Genomic DNA, 22,861 nt, shown 5'->3' on the forward strand with positions numbered 1-22,861 from the left:
TGTCAGCTGGGACTGCAGTCTCACACAAGGTTCAGGGTCCTCTTTCAAGCTCATTGCTGTTGGCAGAGTTCAGTTTCCTGAGATTCTAAGACTGAGGTCCTCACTTACAGCTGCCTGCTGTTCCTGGCCACACAGTAGTTTGGCCATTCAGGGCCAACCAGAGGAGTGGCTCTGAGGCTTCACCTCCTTTTAAAGGGTTCACCTGATTAGGTCAGGCCACCCAGAATGATTTCCTTTGGATTTGGTCAAGGTCAACTGCATGGTAACCTAATGACAGAGTGATATCCTATTATACGCCCTAGTCCCATCCCCACTCAAGGGAAGGGAACAATACAGGATGTGCACACCAGGGGGCAAGAATCTCAGAGAGGGGCATCAGGAATCTGGGGGACCACCAGAATTCTGCCTATGGGGTTTTATCACGTACCCAGGATCTCCAGAGAAACATAGAAATTTCTGACAGAAGCATTTCATCACTGCTTTTGCAGAAATCATGTCAGAGGGGAGAGAGCTCAGCTCAGTCTCCCTGCAGAATCCTGCCAGGCTCCCTGAGGTCTGGAATGGAGATTGGCCTTGACTAGGCAGGAGAGCCCTCCAAGGGGGAAGTTATAGAGAGTGAGGGAAACTGACCACTTAACTTTCTCCTTCCGTCAATTTCTGTCACACTCTTATCCCTCCTCAAATCCCATGAGAAACTGACACCAGGCAGGAATTCATATTTTTTTCCCACCTGGCCTATTCACATTTCAAGGGAAACCTTAGACCCAAAATCATTCTCTTCAGGTTATGAGATGCCATTGGCAACAGAGGGAAGGTATGAAATCCCATTGCCTGAAATGTTTCCAGAATGGTAAAGATGTCCATCCCCCTGGCATAGTATCATCCTATCTGGAGGCAGAAGACTGGCTGAACTAACCCTAGGAGACTTCTACTAGCCAATGTCCCCAGTGTCACCCAAGCAGAGAAGAAAACAAGATTTTAAATATCTTGAACCTGGTTCATCAAATCTTCCACTATACTGTAAGCCCCACGAAGGCAGAGACTTTGCCATGTTTACTGCTTTATCCCCAGTGCTTGGAGAATGCCCAGCACACAGGAGGCCTTCAAGGAATATTTATTGAATGGATTAAAGAATTAATTGCAAAGTTATCTTTGTGACTCTCAAAAACCACCCTAACTAACCCATAACTTTCTTTTCCTGGAGCGGATGCATTTCACTTGTGTTTCCAAACTCCACTGTGTCACTGGCCCCTTTCCACCTGCCTACAGACCCTCTCAGATCTCCCCAGGCTAAATCATAACTCCTCTTGACTCCCCAGCTCTGGGGCACTAGCCCAATATCTTTCTTTCTGTTTTCCACCAAACCTCTTGGAACACTAGTCTACACCCTCTGCCTCACTCCGTGAGCAAATGGCGAATGGCTGATCCAAGTTTATATGCCCTGAGCCCACAGCATTGGTCTTCTGCTCCCACTGGTTTTCTAAAATGACTCTTATGAAGGTAACCAGAGACCTTTCTTCATGAAACCTGAGGGTCCATCCTCAACCTTCCTCCTCCCTCTTTTCTGCAGCTCTTTGTATTTTTATCACCTTGAAACTCGGACCTCGGCTCTCATGACCCAGTCTACCTTGGTTTGCCTGCTTCCATACAGCACTTCCATCCTATATTCTGACCTCAAAATCCCTAAGCATGCCAGTTACAAGTCATATGAGTGCCATCTTCCATTCTGCAGAGACATTTGAATTATTTTCCCATGCACTTCTGGACATCTTCCATGACTTTTACATTGGAGGTCATTAGAGCAGCCTCCAGTAGCTGATAATTAACAACTAATTAAGAGGGAAACTATCTCCGGCAGAGCCTTTGTGGCAACTCTAAGTTGTCCTGCAGGCTAGTATCTTCTCACCTCTTGTGTGAGAACCTTGTCCACTATCATAACTTCACTGTACTTTAATCGGCTGATGAAGAAGCCTTAGGGGAGATAATCAGCCCCAGATCTGCTTCTTCTCTGCTGGTTGGCCTTGGACAAGTTTCCTAACATCTCCAACTTTCAGTTTTCTTATCTGTTATGAAGCTAATCCTGCAGACTCTGTAGCTTGTTATGAGAATTGAATCATTTCATATGAACTTGTCACATAATCAGTGTGCAGTAAGTGGTAGCTATTTGATGACAATGATGATTCGGTGAATGACTCTCAAATTTCAATTCCTAGGCTTGATCCTAGATCCCTCTGTTCACCTATATAAAGCCACTGCCTTGCCCCACCTCCCCGAATCAGCTCTCGATGATTTATTTGCCTTACAGCACTTTGGCTGTTATGCTATCCAGTCTGGGAACCTTGTATTTGTCCATGCATCCTCCTTTGCCCACCCTCTGCATTTGTCAGCCTCCAAGCCTTTATTCCACCACCTGCCCCACCCCCAAAACCTTTTGCATCATCCTGACCTTTCCACCAAACTGTTGCCACATGGGGCTCTCTTCGACTCCCCCTTGGACCACCCTGGCAGCCTCCCTACTGCCTCCCTGCTCCCTTCTCACACCCACCCTCCATCCTACACTACATTACCCTGATGAAGGCCCTTGAGGAGCAGATGTGAATACAGACGTTCAGCTGCTTGACAGCATTGCCCCAAATAAGTATATAAATGCTTCCTGCTGGCCTTCCGACCCTGAGCAATCTGGCCTCAGCCTACCTCCCGTTTTCTACTACTACACCAAGCCTCTGTACATGCTGGCTCGACCTCTGCTCCTCCCCCAGCCACACTAGGCTTCCCTGCTCTGAGCATTTGCTCAGCCTTGTCCCTCAGCCCATGATGTTCTCTCCTTTCTTCAGGACCTGCCTCAAATGGGCATCCTCTGTGAAGCCTCCTCAGTTCCCCAACCAGACAGGGATCTTACCACTTTAGGTGCCTGTGGAGAACTTTGTTTCTTCTCTTGGATGCCCAGTTTTCTCCACTAATCTTTGTGATATTTAACTAACCCACCCTTCCTTCTCTCCACACCCCCTACCCTGACTCCAACAGAGCATCAGTTATTCGAGGCCCCTGATCCATGGACAGCACCTAGCCCAGAGCCTGGCAAGGACCAAGTGCTCACTATGATATTTGAATTCAGTTGTTGGATCTTCTCCATTTGTTCCAGTGCATTTAACACAACCATCTCCCATTTATTCCAGCCTCGTGCCTGCTGCAACCCCAGCCTGCACTGTCCCCCACTGTTTCTTTCCATCCTTCGCAGCCACCCTCCATGCTCTCTGTATTCCCATGGACTGTATCTTACAGGAAGGATGGTATTATCTGTCTCTACATTCTTGGTGCCCAGTGTTGAGCCAGAGCCATGGTTAGGGCTTAATAAATGTTTGCGGACATGAACTAAACTGAACTCTGTCCTATGTCCCAGGGGAAATAAAAATCTAGGCTCTCTTCCGGATCCGGGCTTGGAGTCAAATGCTCCATCCTCCCCCTCCCCCACAACTCTCTCAGACACATACATATACATTTCCCTCCCACAGGGCTCGGGAACTTGGCAGCGTCCCAGGTCAGTTCTGTCCACCCAGCCTGGCCCTCCCAACAACCCTAACCCTTTTCTTTCTTTTTTTTTTTTAACGTTTATTTATTTTTGAGACAGAGAGAGACAGAGCATGAACGGGGGAGGGTCAGAGAGAGGGAGACACAGAATCCAAAACAGGCTCCAGGCTCTGAGCTGTCAGCCCAGAGCCCGACGCGGGGCTCGAACTCACGGACCGCGAGATCATGACCCGAGCCGAAGTCGGCCACCCAACCGACTGAGCCACCCAAACGCCCCTAACCCTTTTCTTAACCAAGGCCAGGTCAGAGAGCTAAGAGAGTTGGATATGGGGGGAGGGTGGTCCCCAGGGTGGGGAGGGGTCTTTGGGCCCACAGGCCTAAGAACAGCTCATCTCACTTCTCCCTAAACCCCATGAATCATGGGTAATTGTAGCCTCGCTTCCTCCCAAGAGAGCAGTCTCTCTGCTTCTGCCAGAAGAAGCTGTGGAGGGGGGCTCAGGGGGCTCTGTCTGCCTAACGAGCCTCTCAGTGTTAATTAGAACATGCTCCCTCTTTTCAGGTTGCTGCAGCAGCTGAGCCTGAGAAGGGCCGCTGAGAGATGGTCGCCAAGTCAGGGTGAGGGAGGAAGAGCAGCTAGCTGGGGGGCTGCAGTGCTGGGGAATGAGGGAGCCAGGCCGGGGTGGGGGTGGCTTTCACATGTGAGCAAGGATTTCCTCTGATCCAAGATTTCCCAGCTGAGAATGTTAAAGCATTACATGGAATGAGGCTGCAGAACTTGGCAAGGGAAGCCTTACATGAGGCTTAGGAGCAGACAGTCTAGGGTGGGGAGAGAGGAGCTTGGAGATGCTAAGGGCGGCCCCAAGGGAAGCCGGCCTGCACTGGGCAGGCTGTGAGCCCCACGTCTTCCCTGTGTGCCCACCTCCCTGTCCAACTGTCCAAAATACAGCAAGCATTCAACACAGCAGGGCACTGAGGCCTGCCTAAGAGCAGGGCTGCTCTTGGGAACCTCTTCTGACTACAGCCAGCTAGGGGTAGGGAGTATGACAGCTCAGCTACTCCTGGATCACAGAGACTGTCTCAGGTAGAGCTGCTGCGGGGAGCCTGATTTGAACCCCGGGTTGGGCTCCTTGCTGTCTCCAGTGCTCCCACAGAACCCTGTGCACTGCTTCCTTGGAACCTACCCCTTCACTGGGATGAGGAGGCTGTGGAAGACTCTGGATAAAATCAAGGACTGTGGAGTCCCAGTCTTGGCTGCACCAGGAATGCACACCTAGGGATGTGTCTTTGGGCAGGTTACTTAATATTGCTAAGCCGTGATTTTCTCATTCTTAAAATGGAGATAGTCGTAGTACCTAGCTCACTGGGATATTATGCAGGTCTGGGGAGATATTGCATGGAAAATGTCTGGCACATAGTTAATGCTATTAGTGCTAGCTGGTACTGGTTACGAGTCAGTGCCCATCTCTGGAATGAGCTCCCTGACAACTGTGCTTGTGTCTTTTGTATTGTGGTGTCCCAAGCCTTGCACAGAACAGCAATGCAATTCTGTTCCCTGAACGAGATGCAAGTGAACAGAAGGACTATCCCTGATGAGCATTGCCTTCACCATCATGCTCTGGGGGTTGGTCCTCAGATGCCCTCCATGCCCTGGTGGGATTCTTGCCTTCAGAGGAGAAAGGAGCCTTAGATATTCTGGTACAATCCCTCATTTCACAAGTGAAGAAACTGAGACCCAGAGAATTGGAAACATGGCCACCCTAACCCTAACCCTAATCTCTCCCCTTGAAGGTATCCCCTGGTGAGGCTGGACCCTGAGGCTTAGGTATGGGAGATCGGTTGTGGAAGGGTCTGCTCTCCAAAAAGAGAACATGGTTTCCACCCAGGACCTGACTTGGGTGGGGGGCAGGGCCTGGATGCTACTGACCGTAGCTGCATGGTCCCCTGGCTTGGACAGCATACACAGTGATGCCATTTGGACAACCCACATGAGCTCCAGTGGGCTGTTCCTCAACGGTGGCACAGAACAGGATGCAAACTCCCTAGAGAACCTGAATGAATTTGGAAACCACTCGGGTGCCCTATGTATCCTTGCCACACCGCTTTTCTAAAGGATCCTCCAAAGGAATCTACATGCTCCCTCCTTGTCCCCCTAGGTTGTAGCCCTGGGCTCACTGTGAGATGAAGTGAGGGAGCTGAGGGCAGAGGGAATGGAGGATGGAAAAGCTGTCCCAGAGAAGCTGGCACTTCTTCTCACTGTGATTGTGGGGCGAGGCCCTAGGGGCTGGGAGAACAGGGAAACCCAGAAGCGGGTTTTGTTCTTTCTTTCTTTTTCTCATGTGTTCCTCCAGTACAGAGCATGTCCTAGGCACCAGGGACTGTGCTGTATGGGGAAACAAAGGTGAGCAAGAGTAGCATCATCACCTAACACAGAACCCTAGGGAGTGCTCACTCCTCACACAGACCATGAAGTAACTGGCCACTCTGAAGGTGTTCTGTGCACAATCCGCTCAACTGTGCGACAGCCCTGAGAATGACATAGTCCTTGCCTGTACGAGTGGAACAGCTACCAGGTGGCATGGAGTCAGCAGTGGAGCACACAGTGAAAGCACACACCCAGGCTTGGGGATGCTGACCTGAGACATGAAGTATGAGTAGAGATCACCCAGGTGAAGTGTGATGGGGGACAGGTGGTGAGTATTCCCAGCAGAAGAAATAAAATATGGCAAGGCCCAGAGGCAAACCATAGCACAGAGATCTGGAGAAAGGTGAGTGGGGACGGCAGGAACCCTGCGTGGCAGTGGGGCAGGATGTGGGGTTGTGTAAGGTGGTAGAAGAACCAGGAAAAATCTGTCCTACACACAGTGAGGAGCCATGGAAGGCTTTCACACACACAGGCTTTCATCTGATGTGCTGTCTATAAAGAGGGCTCAGCTACAGGGTGGAGATCAGGTTAGGAGAGGCACAGCTCCAAGTAGGGGAACCTGTGGGGGTTTCCCCAGGGGCTCAGGTGAGAAGTGATGGTGGCCTAGCCTGGGGTGGGGGCAGTGGGGTTAGCAGGAGAGGGTGGAATTTGGGAAATAGTTAAGACGTAGCATCAGTGGGCTTGGGGATGGAGCAGATCTGGGGCGGGGGAGGGGTGTGGGGACAGAAAGGAGCCACAGGCAGTGCCTGAGATTCTGGACTGGCTGATGGAGCAGGCCTGGCAGGTTGGTGGACTGGGGAGACAATGATTGCCCAAGATCTTTCTAGTGTAAGTACTATAGGATTTGCACAACTGGTGGAAATGACAGAATCAGATACTAAATCCTAGATCTTAAAGAAACCTATAGCAAAGTCAGGTCCGGGACCCAGGCTTCATTCGCCTCTCCCCCTTCAGGTCACTAACTTAGTATTTTCCCCTTTCCATCCCTGAGCATATCTTCTTCATGCCAGGGACAGTGTCAGGCATGATATAATGATGGGGATATAATGATGAATAATGAGTCATGGGCCCTGCCTTCTAGGAGGAGTCAAGTCAATAGGAAATGATGATACAGGGCTGAAGGGTGATGACAGCACCCCCTGGGTACTAGGGGATTTCTGGGAAGGGGCGTCCAATGCAGTCTTGGGAGGGCAGGGAAAGCTGCCAGGGAGGAGGAGGGAGAACAAATTGAGGCCGAGTGCCAAGTGAGGGGGGGAGCAGGAATGTTAGTGGCAGAGGCACAGAGAATAGCGTGTATGAAGCCCCAAAGAGTTAAGAGACAACTGAGGCCTGGAGAACCTAAGCAACTTGTTCAAGATCACACAGTTCATTTGCAGAAGAGACAGGAGTTGAGCTCAGTCTCTCATAAATGTGTGTCGTGTTTTTAATCACTTTTCTCTAGCCCCCTCACTTTTTGCCCTCTTCCTTCTGCCCCCAGCCTATGCTTGGCCTAGAGAGATACATGAGCCAGAGGAGATGTGGTATTCCCTGAAGCTGCATTCACTCAGCATAAAGGTGCCTGTCACACCCTCAACTTTCCCGCCCCACCCCTGCTGGCTTGACATGCAAACCCATCTCTCAGAATGGTGTCTACTATAAAAAGGCCCATGATGCCAATCAGAAGCCTGTATCGCTCTCCATATGCCACCTAGTCAGTCAGAATTAAACTAACTCTCCTGCCTAAGCTGAAGTACAGGTTTCTTTTGGTATTAGTCACCGGATATTCGTTAAATTGCACAGCAATTTTTTGGGGGGCAAGTAGGGAGCACTTTTTTCTCTTTGTTACCCCACTCTCTTATTGCTTTGCACATCATAGTTGTTCAAAAATTATTCACTCAGAGGGCTCTTACTATGTTCAAGAAACTCTGCTAGATGCTGGGGGAAGGGTACAAAGATGGGTAAGACATGATCTCTGTCCTCAAGGAGCATAGTCATGTGGAATTGAGAATACTTCTTATCTGGGCCAACTGACCACCCACATCACACTGTAGTGTTCCAGATGGACTGTCTTCCAGCCCCTGCCTGGGCATTCCCGGTAACACAGAACTCACTACCTCACAAGCAGGACTTTCTATATTTTTAACAGCTCTAATTGTTAATTGAGCTAAAAGCTTCCTTTTCTGTAGCTTTCATACGTTAGTACCACTATTTTTGACTGGAATGATAGAAAATATATCAAATCCGTTTTTCACATGCCAGCTCTTCCATATTTAAAACTTGTTTTCACGTCTACAATTTCTCCATATGACTCCAGCCAATCCTATTTTCCTTCTTAGGAGAACCTTGGAATCCTCACGATTCTTACTTCTGTCTTAAATGAAGCCCCAAGAACCAAGGGCAGGCTCCAGACAGGCCCTGACCAGAAACCAGTGTGGGGCTCCAGCCAGCTGCTCCCCTATACTGAGGCTTATCCACCCTCCTGTGAAGGCTGCTATACTCACTTCTCTGGCAGCCATTTCACTGGTTATTGATTCATCTTGAGCTTGCAGTCAACCGAAGCCACAAGTTCTCTCTCCCAGGACCAAGCCTGCCTATCTTATACTAATGCTGTGGGCTTTTCAAAGCTAAGAGCAGAACTTTAGCTCTTTCCCTGTTTCATTTAGACTTTTTCATTTAAATCTTTATGTCTGGATGAGATTTCTACAAAATCTTGGATTCTATCACCAAGGTATTAGCTGTTCCCTTTAGCTTTGTGTCACTAGAAAGTAGTGCCTTGTCAAAAATGGTTGAACTGAACAGGACCAAGGACAGTGCACCGCTCAAGGCACCAGGAAACGGCATGGATGGAAAAACCAACGTTTTTTGAGAATTCTGTTTGAAAACAACCCACCTGACTATATTGTCATCCGATTCACTTCCTATCTTGTCCACATATATATCATGGGAGATTTTGTTAAATACTTTACTGAAAACCAGATGTTCCACCTCCAGCCGACCTTGATGCTGAAGGAAAGAAATGAAGTTGGTTTGGCCTGATTCAGCCTTAGGGACCTTTCTACTAGCTTTCCTTCCCCAAACTCACTTTGTCCATGGAGTTAAAGAATGTTTCTTTAAAACCTACGCATTTGGAGATGATTCAAGGTCTAATTCCCAATTTCGAACCAGTGCCCAGAGTGCTTAACTGGCATTCCCAGTCACAGACTTAACTAGAGCAAGACCAAGGGGTGGATCCTATGTCTATGGCTCCAAGTTCAATGTTCTTTCTTAACAAAATTCAGTCATGATATCTTTCTCTAAGCATATGCACATGAGTATACACACACACACACACACACACACACACACACACACAAATGGAATTTGTTCTCCAATAGGGGACTTTGGTTTATCTTGGGAATCCTCAGTCTACCCAGAGGAGACCACCATCTTTGCATCTCATTTGAACCTAAGTGTGCCTACACATGGGGCTTGCTCCTTGGGTGGACATGTGAGTGGGCTATCTCTTCTAAGCAGCAGTGGAGGTAGGGCCTTCCCCAGAGAACAGTGGGCCACCTGCCTAGACATTTGTGAGGGCAATTTAGGCACCCTGCACATGGCAAGAGGAGCAGACCTCTGGACACGCGGCCTAAGGGACAGGCATTGCAAGGGTGTGGCCCAGGCCCTGTTAAGGCTGCTTGCCTGACAAACTGGGCTATAGGGATGGGCAGAACACTTAGCTCAATTTGGAAGAACTAGTGGCAAAAGAGGCGTGCCTACAGCACAGCAGAGACGGGCCCAAGTGGGGAGATACCCTGGATAGCCCCCGAAGGCAGGGCCCCTTCACCACCCTCCCCGCCCCCCTTGGAGGCCCTGGGTACCTGTTTATTCTTTAGGTCAAGGGAGAGCTCGTAATCGGAGGCGTTAGGGGCGTGGGAGCAGAGCGCCGTCGCCAAGGCAGGCTGCTGCCGGCCGGGGGAGGCCGCGCGGTGGGAGCCAGCCCTCGGGGAGGCACCCCCCGCCCCCGGCCGCTCCTCCTCCTCCTGCAGCTCCTGGGCTTGAGCCTTCGGGGCATGGGCACTGGGTCTGCCGGCTGCCACCGCCGCCGCTGCCACCACGGAGTCCTCCATGCCCCCACCGGCCTGGGCACAGGAGCCATCGCTGTGAACAAAAGGCAACGGTGCTCGGTTGGGGGGGAGCGGGACAGGGTGCATGTGGGTGCGGGGTGAGGAGAGAGACTGGGCACTCTGGCCTGGCCTTTCAGGCAGCGATGGGCCTTCCTAGTGGTGGGGGCTTGGGGTGCCTCCTGAAGTCACCTCTAGGGAGGGGCTACCTTGGCAGGGAAGAGCTTCAGGCAAGGAAGAGAGCCTGAATTTGGAGAGGGTATCCCAGGCAGAGGAAAGGAGCAGCTATGATCAGAGCTCATGAACCTCTGCTTGCTTAGAACCTCTGCTCTGCAGTAGAGCAGAGTAGGTAGGAGTAGACTTCCTGGGTTGGAATCTGGACTCTGACTCTTATTAGTTATGGGAACCTGAACAGGCTGCTTAACCTCATTGTACCTCTGTTTTCCCATCTATAAAATGGTCACAGTAATAGTACCTCCTTCATAAGGATGTTGGAAGGCTTACATTAGCTAAAGTTAAGACAGTGCCTGGCTCAGGGTCCTTGCTAAATTTAAGTGTTAACTATCATCATTATCAGTGGTCTGGTTCCCTGGCCAGTGGCTTAGGCAGCTGGAAAGAAGCTGATCCACACACTGAACCAGCTCCATCTTTATGCTGCCCAAATGACTGTGGGGAAGGAGTGATGCTTACAGGCCTGGTCTGAGCATAAAGCCCCTCCAGGCCAGGCGGACACCAGCTTTTTAGGACTGGGTCTGTGAAGAGAAGGGTGGTTGCCCTGCTGGGTCTATGGGAAGATCTGTCTTTGGCTCCTGGCCTCTCCTCCCCTCCCATGGAGCCCCCAGGAGGCTGAGCCATAGCTGCTGCCCACCTCCTTACCCTAAGGAGATACCTGCTAACTGGAGCCGTCATACCCCAGCCTGCCCTGGGGAATTAATACACTCAGGTTGCTCCCCTCCCTGGCCAGTCTCCTAGTTCCATCCCTCCCTCAAGGCCAAGTGCTAAGTCATCTGTCCATGAAGCCTTCCCAAGCAACTCCAGCTTTGACTGCTCCATCTGCTAGCACGCTAGGAGCTGCACTTAGAGAGTCTATCTCTATTTCCCAGGAGCAGAAGCATCGTGGCTACAGCATGGGCTCAAATCCATACTCTACCACTGTGTGGCTTCAGTTAAGTTGCTTTTCCTCTGAGCCCATCTCTGGCTTCCTCATTTGTATGGTGGAGGTACTAGTACCTATTTTATCAGGTTATGGTGAGGGCAGAGGAGTCAGTATATATAGGTGTTTAGCACACTGCCTGGCACAGAGTAAGTGCTCAGTCAGTGTTAACTCATGTCCCCCATCTATCGCCTCTTAGAGTCCAGGACCTATATTCTATTTTATCCCTGCTCCCCAGTTAATGCTGGGCAGATGATCAGTGCTCAGTTAATACTTGTTGATGGATGAATTGAAGGGAGAGCAAGAATCAAGGGACAGCAGACAGAGATAGAAGATCAGGACTAGAAGGGACCCTAATGTCACCTAGTCCAGCCCTCCAATCTCCCTTTCTTGTAGAAGGTGGGGTGACCCTGGCCCAAAAGCCAGGCAATACTTAGGGTTTTTTTTTCCTCTATAGTTTTGCCTCCATGTAAGGTGCCCCCAAATCAACAGGCAGAAAAGAGACCTCTTCGTGTTGCTTTCACCCAACTTTGGAGCTTCCTGGTACTAGAATAACCAAGGATGAGTGGCGAACCCTTCCACTCAATCTCCATCTATCCTCCCCATACTCCTGGCCTCATTGCTCCCATAAAGGAGAGCTCATTGGCTGGCCCTAGCAACAAGGAGCCCCAAACTCCCTAAGGAAACCCTCTATATGCATGATTCTTTCCTCCATCACTTTCTGTATGGCCATTAATCGAGTTGTATAGTTGGATGAGCTCTAGTTATCTGGTATGGTTTTTTTTTTTCCACCAGTTTTCACTGGTTGAAGATCTGACTGCAACTCATCTTGTCATAAGACTTACCCATTCTTCCCATAAGGCACACAGATATAGCCCTTCCCTCTCCTATCACAACCTGCCTCCAGGGCCTGGGGGCACCATTCAGTGTCATACATACATCTCTTCTCCAGACTGTTCTTGGTGCTAATGCCCAAGCCTCTTCACCCTAAAAGGTTTTCCAGAATCTTTAGAGAACCGGTGGCTACTCAGGACTACAAACACCTTTAAAAATAGCCCTATGCTTTCTTTTACTGTGGGAGTCTTCTTGGCAAGAGGTTCTGGGGGAGTTGATGCCCCCCAATAACAATACTCAACCAGTGATGATGAAGGCAGGTGAATAAATACTCTGGCCTCTCATCCCTTGAGCAGAATAACTCCAAAGCACATTCCATGCCATCTCCCAAAAATGCCCAGTGGCCAAAGTCATGACCTGATCATTAATGAACATGTATTGGCTTCCTTCTCTTCTGTGTCTCATCCCCCACCCCCACACTGGCATTTCTTGGAGTCACCTTATCCCAAATAAACTACTTGTGTTAAACCAAAACAGATTTTAAAAATAGCCTTCTTTGTGGTCCACCCCTCTGAATATAGTCAGACTCCAAGGCCTTGTCTCCTGAACTCATTCATAGTGCCTGGGAGTTAGGAGACCCCTCACTGTCATCTCTAGCACATGCACGTGCACATGCATGCATGCACGCGCACACACACACACACACACACACACACATCCTAACACACACAGACACACACACACACACCAACGCATACACTGATGCATACATAATGCTTCTAACTAGCTCTGTGGCTTGGGTAATTTGTTCATCCTTCTGTGTCAGTTTTCCTTACTTGTCACATGATGAGAACTTACTTATCTCTAAGCTTGGAATTCTGCAAGCTTGGATTCCAGTGCCAAAGCCAGTCCACCAAGGCCCACCAGCCCCAAGGTTCCAGACTGTCTGGCTGATGGAACCAACTCTGCCTTTGCCCACCTCTATGCAAAGGGACCTGAGAGACTATGACACACCCCCCGATCCGAGTATATGATGAAAAGTATTAGAAAGAGGACTTTGTCCTTGCCTTCCCTCCTTAGATTTCTCCACTCACTTGTGTGGTATAAAGTAGCTATGGGAGACTCAAAACTAATGTCATCAATATGGCAAAGTTTAAGACTATACAGTACAGAGAAAAGAACATGGGCTTTGGTGTCAGGAAGACCTGGGTTAGAATCCTCTTTCTGCTACTTACTATGTGAACTTGGGCAAGTTGCCTAACCTCCTTGTGCCTCTATTTCCACAAAACAGGCATCCTAACTCCTTTGCAAGGTTGCTGTGAGGAATAAATATAGCTTGCAAAGAACTTAGTACAGTGCCTGGCACACAGTAGTCCTTGATAAATGATGACCACAGTGGTGGCAGTATTTGGAGCTGGAAACCTACAGCATGGAGTCTCAAAGGAATTCCCAGAAAAACAGCATGGAGAATTTCTATGTGGAAGGAGAAGGGGTTCTCAACATTTAGCCCTCTTCAACCTTCACAAAACAAACAGTAAGGTTTTTCCATCATAGCTCATGTTCCCAGACCTCCAGACTAACTCCCATGGTCTTTAGGGAGAGAAGCAAAGGCAAATTGGCTTACAGAGGCTTCCTCCCACCCTTGTTCTCCACCCACTGGAGCAACAACATGGTGAAGGACCTTGGTGTTGGGGATCACAAATCATGGGATCCATCACCTCTGATGAATCCATACATATCTACCACCTACAGGAAGTCTCCTTGGCTGTACCAGTCACAATATGAGGTATGCCTTAGGGAGACATTTGTCCAATGCTCCTTGTGTGGATCTGTGTTGTAGTCACTTTTCAGGGAGCTGTACAGGCCTGAGTACTTAAAACTTCTCATCAAAAGAATGTTCCCAGCCTCTCTTTCCCTCTCTGTACCCCATCTATAAAAATGGGCCAGTGAAAGAGTTTAGAATATTCATCCTAGCTGTTGCAGCTAGAAGGCCATATACTTCAACTTAGAGATCATCTACTTCAATCCCAGTCTCTTATGGAACTGTAAGCCCATTGTTCCAATGTCCAGAACATCACACTTTGCAAGACACAGGCTGTGCCCCCTTGAGTGTCTAGAGTTTACTGGGCTGACCTGATATCATGAAGCTGCTGTCCCCAGTGGGTCAGATTTCAGGCAGCCTGGCACTTGGACAGGAATCATGTGAATGGTATTCACTCCATGACCTGCATAGATTCTTGTAAGGAGAAAGAGGGAGAGGACGGGAGAGAGAGGCTGGTGATGTTAGCTATCTTGGGCTCATTATCCAGCTGTATGGAAACAGATTCCTTGAATGGCAGCCCACTAGCCTAGAGATACTTAGTGTGACTGATGACATAAAGGAGATGCTAGTCACAAGAATCTTTCCTGGTTGGGACACCCACTTGAGAAGGGAAAAAGAATGTAGGTGGCACCAAAACAACAGGGTTCTGAGAAGGCTTTGGTGGCATCCATATGACATTAGACCAATAAAAATACAAGGACTCAGGCCATGAATGGGGGTTATTCCACACATGAGAAAAAGACAGGATTTGAGCATGGCAAATGAAAGTCTTTGAGAAATTGGGGGAATAGCAGTTGCTCAGAGGAATACTACATGTGCCCAAGACCAGAATGACCTGTGTGTTGGGACTGAACATCACATCAGAGAGTGTCACCTATGTGGGAAGCTGACTTGTGCTTGGAGGGATGATAGGGGCCCGGAGAGCATGGCATATATATGACTCCCCTGGAGTTCTAGTGACCACTCCATCCTATCATAGCTGCTATCAAAGCTGATTTCATAAAATGTAGATACTTTAATGTCAATACTTTGCTCAAAACCCATCAGTGACTTCCCAATACTCCTGAGATGAGGTCCACCAGCATGGACTTAGAAGCACTTGTGATCTTACTACAATCTCCCCTTCCAGCCACATTTCCACCAAGTGATCCACCCACTCTGTGCACACTGAAATTCTCCCCAAATCTGCCAAGCCCTATCAGACCACTATGTCTCTCAATAACCTTCTTCTGCCTTGAGATGTCTTCTCTCCATGATCCTAATCTCCCACCCCCATTTTCTCTGCTTTGTCAACTCTTTCAGGACGCACTCATTGCCCCTGGGAAGAATCAGTCCCACCCTCCAATGTGCTCTCATAATTCTTGGCACTCGCCTCTATTTCAGCAATGACCACTTTGTGTTCTAATTATTCATTGATGTGTCTCTCTCTGTTAGACTATGCCATGTACACCTTTTTATCACCAGTGCAATCACAGCAGGCTGGCTCATAATACATGTTTAATAAATGTTAAATGAAAAGACAGATGGCTGGACAGGTCGATGGATGGACATCATTTAATCTCTACTACTTTCCCAAGGGCAGAGGTACTGAGGTAGGGTCAGTGATGCACCACCCAGACTCTCCTTCAAGGAATGACTTGTTGCCCAGCTCTGGGAGACTGCCCTCTGCTGTCAGCCCCTTCAGCTCCTTCAGGGAGTGTCTCAAAGGCAGTGTCTCCTTGGCCCAAAGTCACGTCCTTCCCAGAGATGTCGGAATCCAGTGACTGATTGAGGCAGGGATATAAAGGCTCAGCCATTGTTACTTAACATGGGGCAAGTTGGTAGGTCATTCTCCCTCCAGAGCTCACCTGGGACTGGCTGAGGATTTTGTTGGACTTCTGTCACTTGGATTTTTCTTTTGCCCCATGCTATGTTCCTGCCCTCCTTTCCGTGTGTGTTGATCCCAAGCACATCCTCTAGGAAACATTCAGCACCCTCAACTCAGAGTCTGCTTCCCAGAGAACCAAATCAGTGACATAACCAGCTTTTCTTTCTTCTTCCTTCTTCTCTAGACAGCAAAGATTACCTGGGTTTGCCTGCCCACACACCTGTAGAACCTTTCCTGTTTCCCAACACCTTTGAAACACCTTGAAAGAACTCTGGGCTCTCTTTCCAGAAAAATGCACATGATTTCATACATGCCAAATTTTACCTTCACATTCTTAGGCCTTAGAGACTCCATAGACCCAGGCTAAAAACACTATTCTGGAGAGATGATCACAGATTATCTGCCATACGCTGAAGACTGTGCCAAGGGCCATAGGCAGCTCTGGTCGTACAAAGCGTTTGGCTACCACCCACCTGGGAGCTTTCAGACACTGTTTACTGTTATCCTAGCACCGACGGCATCCTTGTTCACAAGTAAGAGAGCTTGAGTGGAGTGAGGCCCCTGGTTCTGCAACTTGTTCGTTAGCTGACTTGGGCAAGATACCTAACTTTTCTGTACCTCAGTTTGCTCATTTGCAAAGTGGGGATGTGACTATATCCTTTCAAAGAGAGTGAGAAAGGTAAAATTAATTCATAGATAGGCTGGTATGCTGGCCACAATGGGAAATATGGCCTCTTTTTTTTTAAGTTTATTTATTTATTTGGGGGGGGGGAGTGCACCCATGAGTGGGGGAGGGGTAGAGAGAGAGAGGGAGAGAGAATCCCAAGCAGGCTCTGTGCTGTCAGCACACAGTCGGATTCAGGGCTCAGTCTCAGCAACCATGAGATCGTGACTTGAGCCAAAATCAAGAATTGGACGCTTAGCTGACTGAGCCACCCAAGTATCCTGGAAATACAGCCTTTCTATGCACCTGGCAGGACCCTGTGCTCACACAGCCTCTGCCAGGGAGCTGACTCAGGTCAGTGACTGTCCTCCCTGGGCTCCCAGGCAAGGCCATGTCGCCCCCTGCCAGGAGCTGGAAGGATGGAGGTAACTGGAGAACTGTGCAAGAGCCAGGAGAGGGCACTTAGGTCCATGCTGCCCTACTGGAGGCTGGCTTGAGTGACGGCCTTTGGCATGAAGGTGGAGAAAGGAATGAGGAGGCACCTAGAGGCCCACCTCCTGAGGGGCTTGTTGGTGTTGGTGCTGGTGGGTGGCCGAGGGAGGCTGTTTTCCCATCTGTGCAAGGCTAAAGCAGTGATTACTAGAGACCTTGCCAGGAGGGTTTGGGGGGGCTAAAAGATTCCTCATGTGGGAAGAACCTCCAGAAGTCCTGACCAATTGCATTACATTAGCCCAAACTGTGCCAGCCTTTCTTTTTTTTTTTTCAAGCTTATTTTTGAGAGAGAGGGGGGGGGGAGGGGCAGAGAGAGGGAGACAGAGAATCCGAAGCAGGGTCCAGGCTCTGAGCTGTCAGTGCAGAGCCCAATACGGAGCTTGAACCCACAACCTGGCGAGATCATGACCTGAGCCAAAGTCAGATGCTTAACCAACTGATCCACCCAGGTGCCCCTGCCTGCCTTTCTTAAAGTGCTTTTGGGACAAAGAAACTAGGCATTTTGCAGAAAAAAGCTAACAACATGGCTCGCATCTGAAGATTTTTCAGCCTTTACTAAAACACTTCCTTATCTCCCATGTCTGAATCAATAAGGTGATCGTAGATGGTCAGAATAAAGGCACCAAGCAAGGAAAGCCAAGCATCCTCTGGGTCCCAGATAGTACTGGGGAAATCTGAGGTGAACAGAGGGCCAGTGCTGGAAACAGAGTCGCTCTGTACTCATTCTAAGGGCAGGCTAGAAAATGCTACTCCAGGTGGTGGAAGGAACACTGGGCTGTGAGTCAAGGTCCAATCTGGCTTCTGCCCGCAGCATTTGGTATAACCTTGGGCATGCCACTTCTCTCTGGACCTCTGTCTCCTCATCATGAAATGGACAGTCTCTGCAAAATGCTTTGACATCTGGAAGGAAGGAGAGGCTCAGCTTTCTCCATTTCTCCTTTCCTCTCCATGGGCCCCAGGCCCACACTGCACCATCCCTGCCCAGTGGCTGGGCTCTGGCTCCTCTGCCCTCAACACCCAAGGACACAGCATAAGCCTCCCTTTACTTCCCTTACGTCATTTAATCCATGGCAGCACCTGCCCCAGCCCATGGCTCCTTGACCTCCATTTTCCAAGCTGGAAGCCAGGTCTCAGAATAGAAACCCCTGGAGGAGGGCAGCTGTGGCTTTCTGGGTTCATCCACTTGCAGAAACTGCCCTGGATTCATTGACTGTGACAGATGCTTCTCCTTCCCCTCTCACAAGGGCCCTGAGAGAGTAAGTGATGCTCTCTCTTGTCAGCTCCTTGGAGACTCTGGGCTTTGGTCTCATAGCTGTTCCAAAAAAGTGCTGGCTGGTTTGCTTTGTCTGTAGGGGTTTCCTGTCAAAGGAACCACAGTCCTCTGGACTTGTGCCTTCCCCATATCCAGGCCCACAGTACCGTGGTGCTCACTCAAGGATGGTCACAGAAGCAGCCCAGGCAGACTGTCCCCAGATGTCCAGTGTGGGCATCAGCCTCCCCTACTCAGCCCACCCCACAAGGGAACAGCAGCACCTGGGCACATCAGAACCTGCTGTCCTCCAGGGAAATCTCATCTAGAAGTTTCCTCTGGACACCTCCCTCACAGGCTCCTAAACTGGCCACACTGATTAATGCCATCTTCTTGCCACTGGAATCCTAATATTTTGAGCATTTTATTTTCTCACAAATAGGCATAGATCTGGTAACAAAATCAGGCTCTAAGGACATCCTACCCGCTTTCTGCCCTTTCCCTGACACACAGCACACAATTTCACAAATGCATGTTTCTCTAAGCCCAGACACAGAACTCACTGTACCCCTAAATGCACCTCAGATTTCTTCACCGTTTATGTCTGCTTGTGTTATCGTCCCTAAGAGAAGACGTTTCCCATGCCTGACATCCTCGTGGCACCCAACCCTGCAAGGAAGCTCCAGAAACACTGCCTTTAAAACCATCTCTGGACACACAGCCTAAAGTCGTCACACAGCCAGTGCAGGGAACACTTCATATTTACAGCCTAGTGAAACTCTGGATTTTATTTCATTTTTTCTCTTATTATGAGCCATTTTACATATGGAAATATGAGTAACATATGTAAAGTGTAAAGAAAAATCTTCACTTGTACCCAGCTCAAGAAATGGCACATAAGAAGCCTTTGACACCTCACATATTCCTTCTCCTCTTCTCAAAGGAATCTTTGTCCTGAATTTGTGTTTATTATTTCCTGCTTTTCCTTGGGGGCAAATTTCCTCCTTGTCCTTACGTAAGTGGCGGTGGCTGCTTTTGCAGCAGCACCAAGCCTGCATAGTGTGCTCACGGGGCAGGTCCGGGAACACTCGAGATCTTGCAGACCCCACACAGGTCAGGAGGCCCCTCTCCAAGGGCAATGGCCTGCAACTCCATGCTGGCAGGACAGAAAAGATGGCAGGGATCTGGCTGCAGCTGAGCTGCACCATTGTCTCAGCAAGGAAGACTTTTAGTAAAGAAAATGGACTCATTCTTTAAGGACCTATTCCCCCGCCCCACCACCACCACCACGGTCTGGGTATGTTACCATGGGCCACGGTGACTCTCAGGAGCCACATAAGTGATTCTGGGAGAGGTGTACTCAAGAAAGACATCAGCCCATGAGCCAGCTGGGAGCCAGGTCCAGGATGTGAGTGCTTTGGGGTCCCTGAGAGGAGGGAACACAGGAGGCCACAGGCAATGTTGGCCAGTGCACAGATGGGGACAGCGCTGCAGCAGGTAGGACTCCATGCCAGACAGCCTGGCTTTGCACGCTGGCTCTGCCATCGACTTGCTCTGTGACCTTGGGCAAGTTGCTTAACCTTGTGCCTCGCTTTCTTCTCTATGGGAGAATTAAGGTAGAGAATTAAGGTGTGTAAAATGCTCAGTAAGCCCTATATAATGAACAACTATCTTTTTCCTTTTTAGGATTTCCAACATGCTATTCTGTTCAAACAGGAAAACAAAAAAGCAAAAACCTCATTCTGTTTCCAAATACGAAAAGGTAGGAAGGAAGTGACTTCAGAATAAAGAACAGTCCTTAACTTGAACTATCTTTCTCTCACGTTCTTGTGCGAGAGTTCTTTAAATGGAAAAGTAGTGCTCTTTTCTGCACAGCATAATTTCTGAAGCTCTGAGTTACAGAGGATGCCAAGAGAAGCCTGCCAGGAGGTATAAGGGCTGGGAGGCAGCAGGATATAACGAGTGGGAGATGAAGAACCAGACTGACCATGGTTTAAAATCTAACAACTCACTTGCTGTGTGGCCTTGGCTAGTTCCCTAACTTTTCGGAGCCTGTTTCCTCTTCTGTTGGGAGAGTTGAAAAAACAATGTCCATAAAGCTTCTGGGACCTACTGATGCCCTGTAAATGTAGGTTTCCTTCCTTCATCTGGGCATGTCGCACTTCCTCACCTTCTGGCTCAAGAGCGATGACTCCCTGGAGAGCAAAGACCTCATCTAATCCTTCTTGGGTCCCTCTGAGGGATGGTGATGATCACAACACACACAGTGCATCCCAGAGGCTGGGCCATGCCCAGCTATTTTGTTTCCTCATGGCTATAAAGTCCCTTTATTCCATCTTCCTCCCGTCCCACTCAGATCGGCCCTACCTCACCCCAGCAGAGCAGATGTTTTTTTGGATCTTGAGCTATTTCCAGGGAAAGACAGTCTCCCAGCTCCTCACAGACTCAGCTTCACCACAAGCCAGGGAGAAGGTCTCCGATGGCCTACAGGTGTCTGTGGCAGTCAGGTGTGTGCTGACCCCAAACAGGAGTCTTGTGACACAAGAGATGGAAATGGCAAATGCCCGGTAGTGTAGGACGCTGCTCTGGCCATCCATCCAGTTTCTATGGAACAAGATTATTGACCTATTTCCTTTCAGTCACCTTCATTATCTTTTGCTTTCTGACTTGAAGTTCTTCCTAATGTCTAGCTTCAGTCATTCTTGCTACCGAAGAAACCTTCACAAGCTCACAAGTATCAGAATGGCTGTGCTATTTTCTACATGTCTGCGGGTTTCACATGTCTCTCCAAACGTGTTTAGGATGAAGGGACAATGCATAGCACACTGGCTTTGGGAAGAAGCCTCAGAGATCCCAGCTTGGGGAACCACCCACCCCTCCAGGCAGGGCAGGGGTCAGTGCCAGGCCATAAACCTTTCCCTGAAAGGGTTCGACCATTTCCTCCTTTTTAAATAAAAAAATTTTTAATCTTTATTTATTTTTGAAAGAGAGAGTGTGATCAGGGGAGGAGCAGAGAGACAGGGAGACACAGAATCCGAAGCAGGTTCCAGGCCCTGAGCTGTCAGCACAGAGCTCGACGCGGGGCTCGAACTCACCAACCATGAGATCATGACCTGAGCTGAAGTTGTACACTCAACCGACTGAGCCACCCAGGTGCTCCCATTTCCTCCTCTTAAGAGAACAGACAAACTGTCAGCTGGCAAGAATTTTCTGATAAAATGCCTCTGCTCTTAATCTCATCCTAGCCTGCACTGTGACAGCCTGGTGCTGGGTGAAATCATTTCCTCTCCTGCCCTGATGTCTAGAAAATCTCTCTGGGCCCGTTGGCCCTACTGGATTGGCATTCATCTGGGTCTCTAGCTTCTTTGATCTTTTCCCCAAATTGGTCCCTTAATTCTGAGAGTCTCTCTTTCATTCAGATATTGGGCTCTTTCCAGCAGCCTATGTCCCAGGCTAGGCTTGAATAGAAACATCTGAAAGATGCCTCCTTCTCCGTGCCCATCACCTGCCATCCAAAGGAGGAACTAGACCCTCTTTCTGAAGGGCATGTCTCAATGACTCTGAACAACATTCCAGGTAGTGTGTCCCCTCCTACTTGCCATACCAGGGGCTCTGCCATTAGACCCTCAACTCCTAAAGTAGTCAGCCCATTCTTTCTAAACATTTCCTAGTCATACTTGAGTTTCTAGTCCCCTTCTCTGGGACTCCTGGATCTTGATTGATTTCTCCCTCTCTGCTCCTGAAAAATCCAGCTTTCAAATAGTTAGCACTTACTGAGTGGTTCCTATATGCCAAGCACCTTTCCAGGAATCATCTCATTTAACCACCTCAACCACTGTAAGAGGTAACTGCTCCTGTTATCCCCATTTTACAGGTAAGCAAATTGAGGATGAGAAGGTTTATGTAATTTAACCAAGGTAACAGAGTTTGTAAGTTGCCAAGCCAGGATTTAGACCTGGATTTTAGTTGCTCTGTCTGTGTTCTCAACCGCTCCACATTCTAGTACTTCCTTGAAGTCTTCCTGAATTTATCTGCGAGCCCAGGGTACTATTTTACTACCTTCCCACTTCTCAGATCTTCCTGTCCAACCTAGAAGGGCATCCACAAAACTCATCTGGCGCATCCCTCTGCACTTGGAGAAGAAAAGAGACTCTCATATTTTTAAGTTCGTTATTAATCAGTAATTGTGAGTATCCTGTTCACTGGTATCATTGCTCATTATGAATTAATAAATTCATAGTAATATACAAGTCTCTTATAATGCTGTTTCTGGTGAGCCAGGTCCCCTGAAATCCGAAGACCTCAGGGTCACCTAATCGCTTCTCCAAACCTGCCAACCTGCAGCCTAGACGTGGAACATGGGAACCACGCTGAGATCCTGCCAGTCTGTGTGGGTGGTGGAGCATGGCCGAGGCAGCGCATTCAAACAGTGACAGGCAGGAAGCAGGCTTTAATGCCCCCCGTTTGTTGCAGCCCCTCTCTTTATGCGGGCTTGTTTTGATCTGTCAGCTTCTTCCTTTGGAACCTGAACAAGTTGCTTCTTTCCCCTATTTCCCCAGCTGGAAAACGGACACAGTAATTCTTGCCCCTGTGGCCTTTAACAGGTTTGTGGTGAGGATCAGACGGGTGAACGGTTGGGAAGGAGTTTTACAACCCGGAGCACCCTGTACACATGTTAGTTAAGGTTATGACCAGCTTTTCCACCGAAACTTCCTTCATTTTCCATCATTTCTGTCCTTGGAATGAAGGAA

At 49.0% G+C, this 22,861-nt stretch overlaps 1 protein-coding gene across 6 annotated transcripts in view; it reads right to left on the reverse strand.

Moving 5' to 3' along the window:
- The window catches only part of IQSEC3 (IQ motif and Sec7 domain ArfGEF 3), a 104,892-nt gene that overhangs the window by 38,948 nt on the left and 43,083 nt on the right, over window positions 1-22,861 (reverse strand). For all 6 annotated transcript variants that reach the window (XR_008300049.1, XR_008300050.1, XR_008300048.1 and 3 more), the window contains exon 3: window positions 9,787-10,066. Coding sequence is in view for 3 of the 6 variants with exons in the window: in XM_027074017.2 (XP_026929818.2) it covers window positions 9,787-10,066 (280 nt within the window). In the remaining 3 variants the exon portion in view is untranslated. The remainder of the gene's footprint in view (window positions 1-9,786; window positions 10,067-22,861) is intronic.

The sequence above is a fragment of the Acinonyx jubatus genome, chromosome B4 (genome assembly GCF_027475565.1).
Source record: "Acinonyx jubatus isolate Ajub_Pintada_27869175 chromosome B4, VMU_Ajub_asm_v1.0, whole genome shotgun sequence".
NCBI classification, from domain to species: domain Eukaryota; kingdom Metazoa; phylum Chordata; class Mammalia; order Carnivora; family Felidae; genus Acinonyx; species Acinonyx jubatus.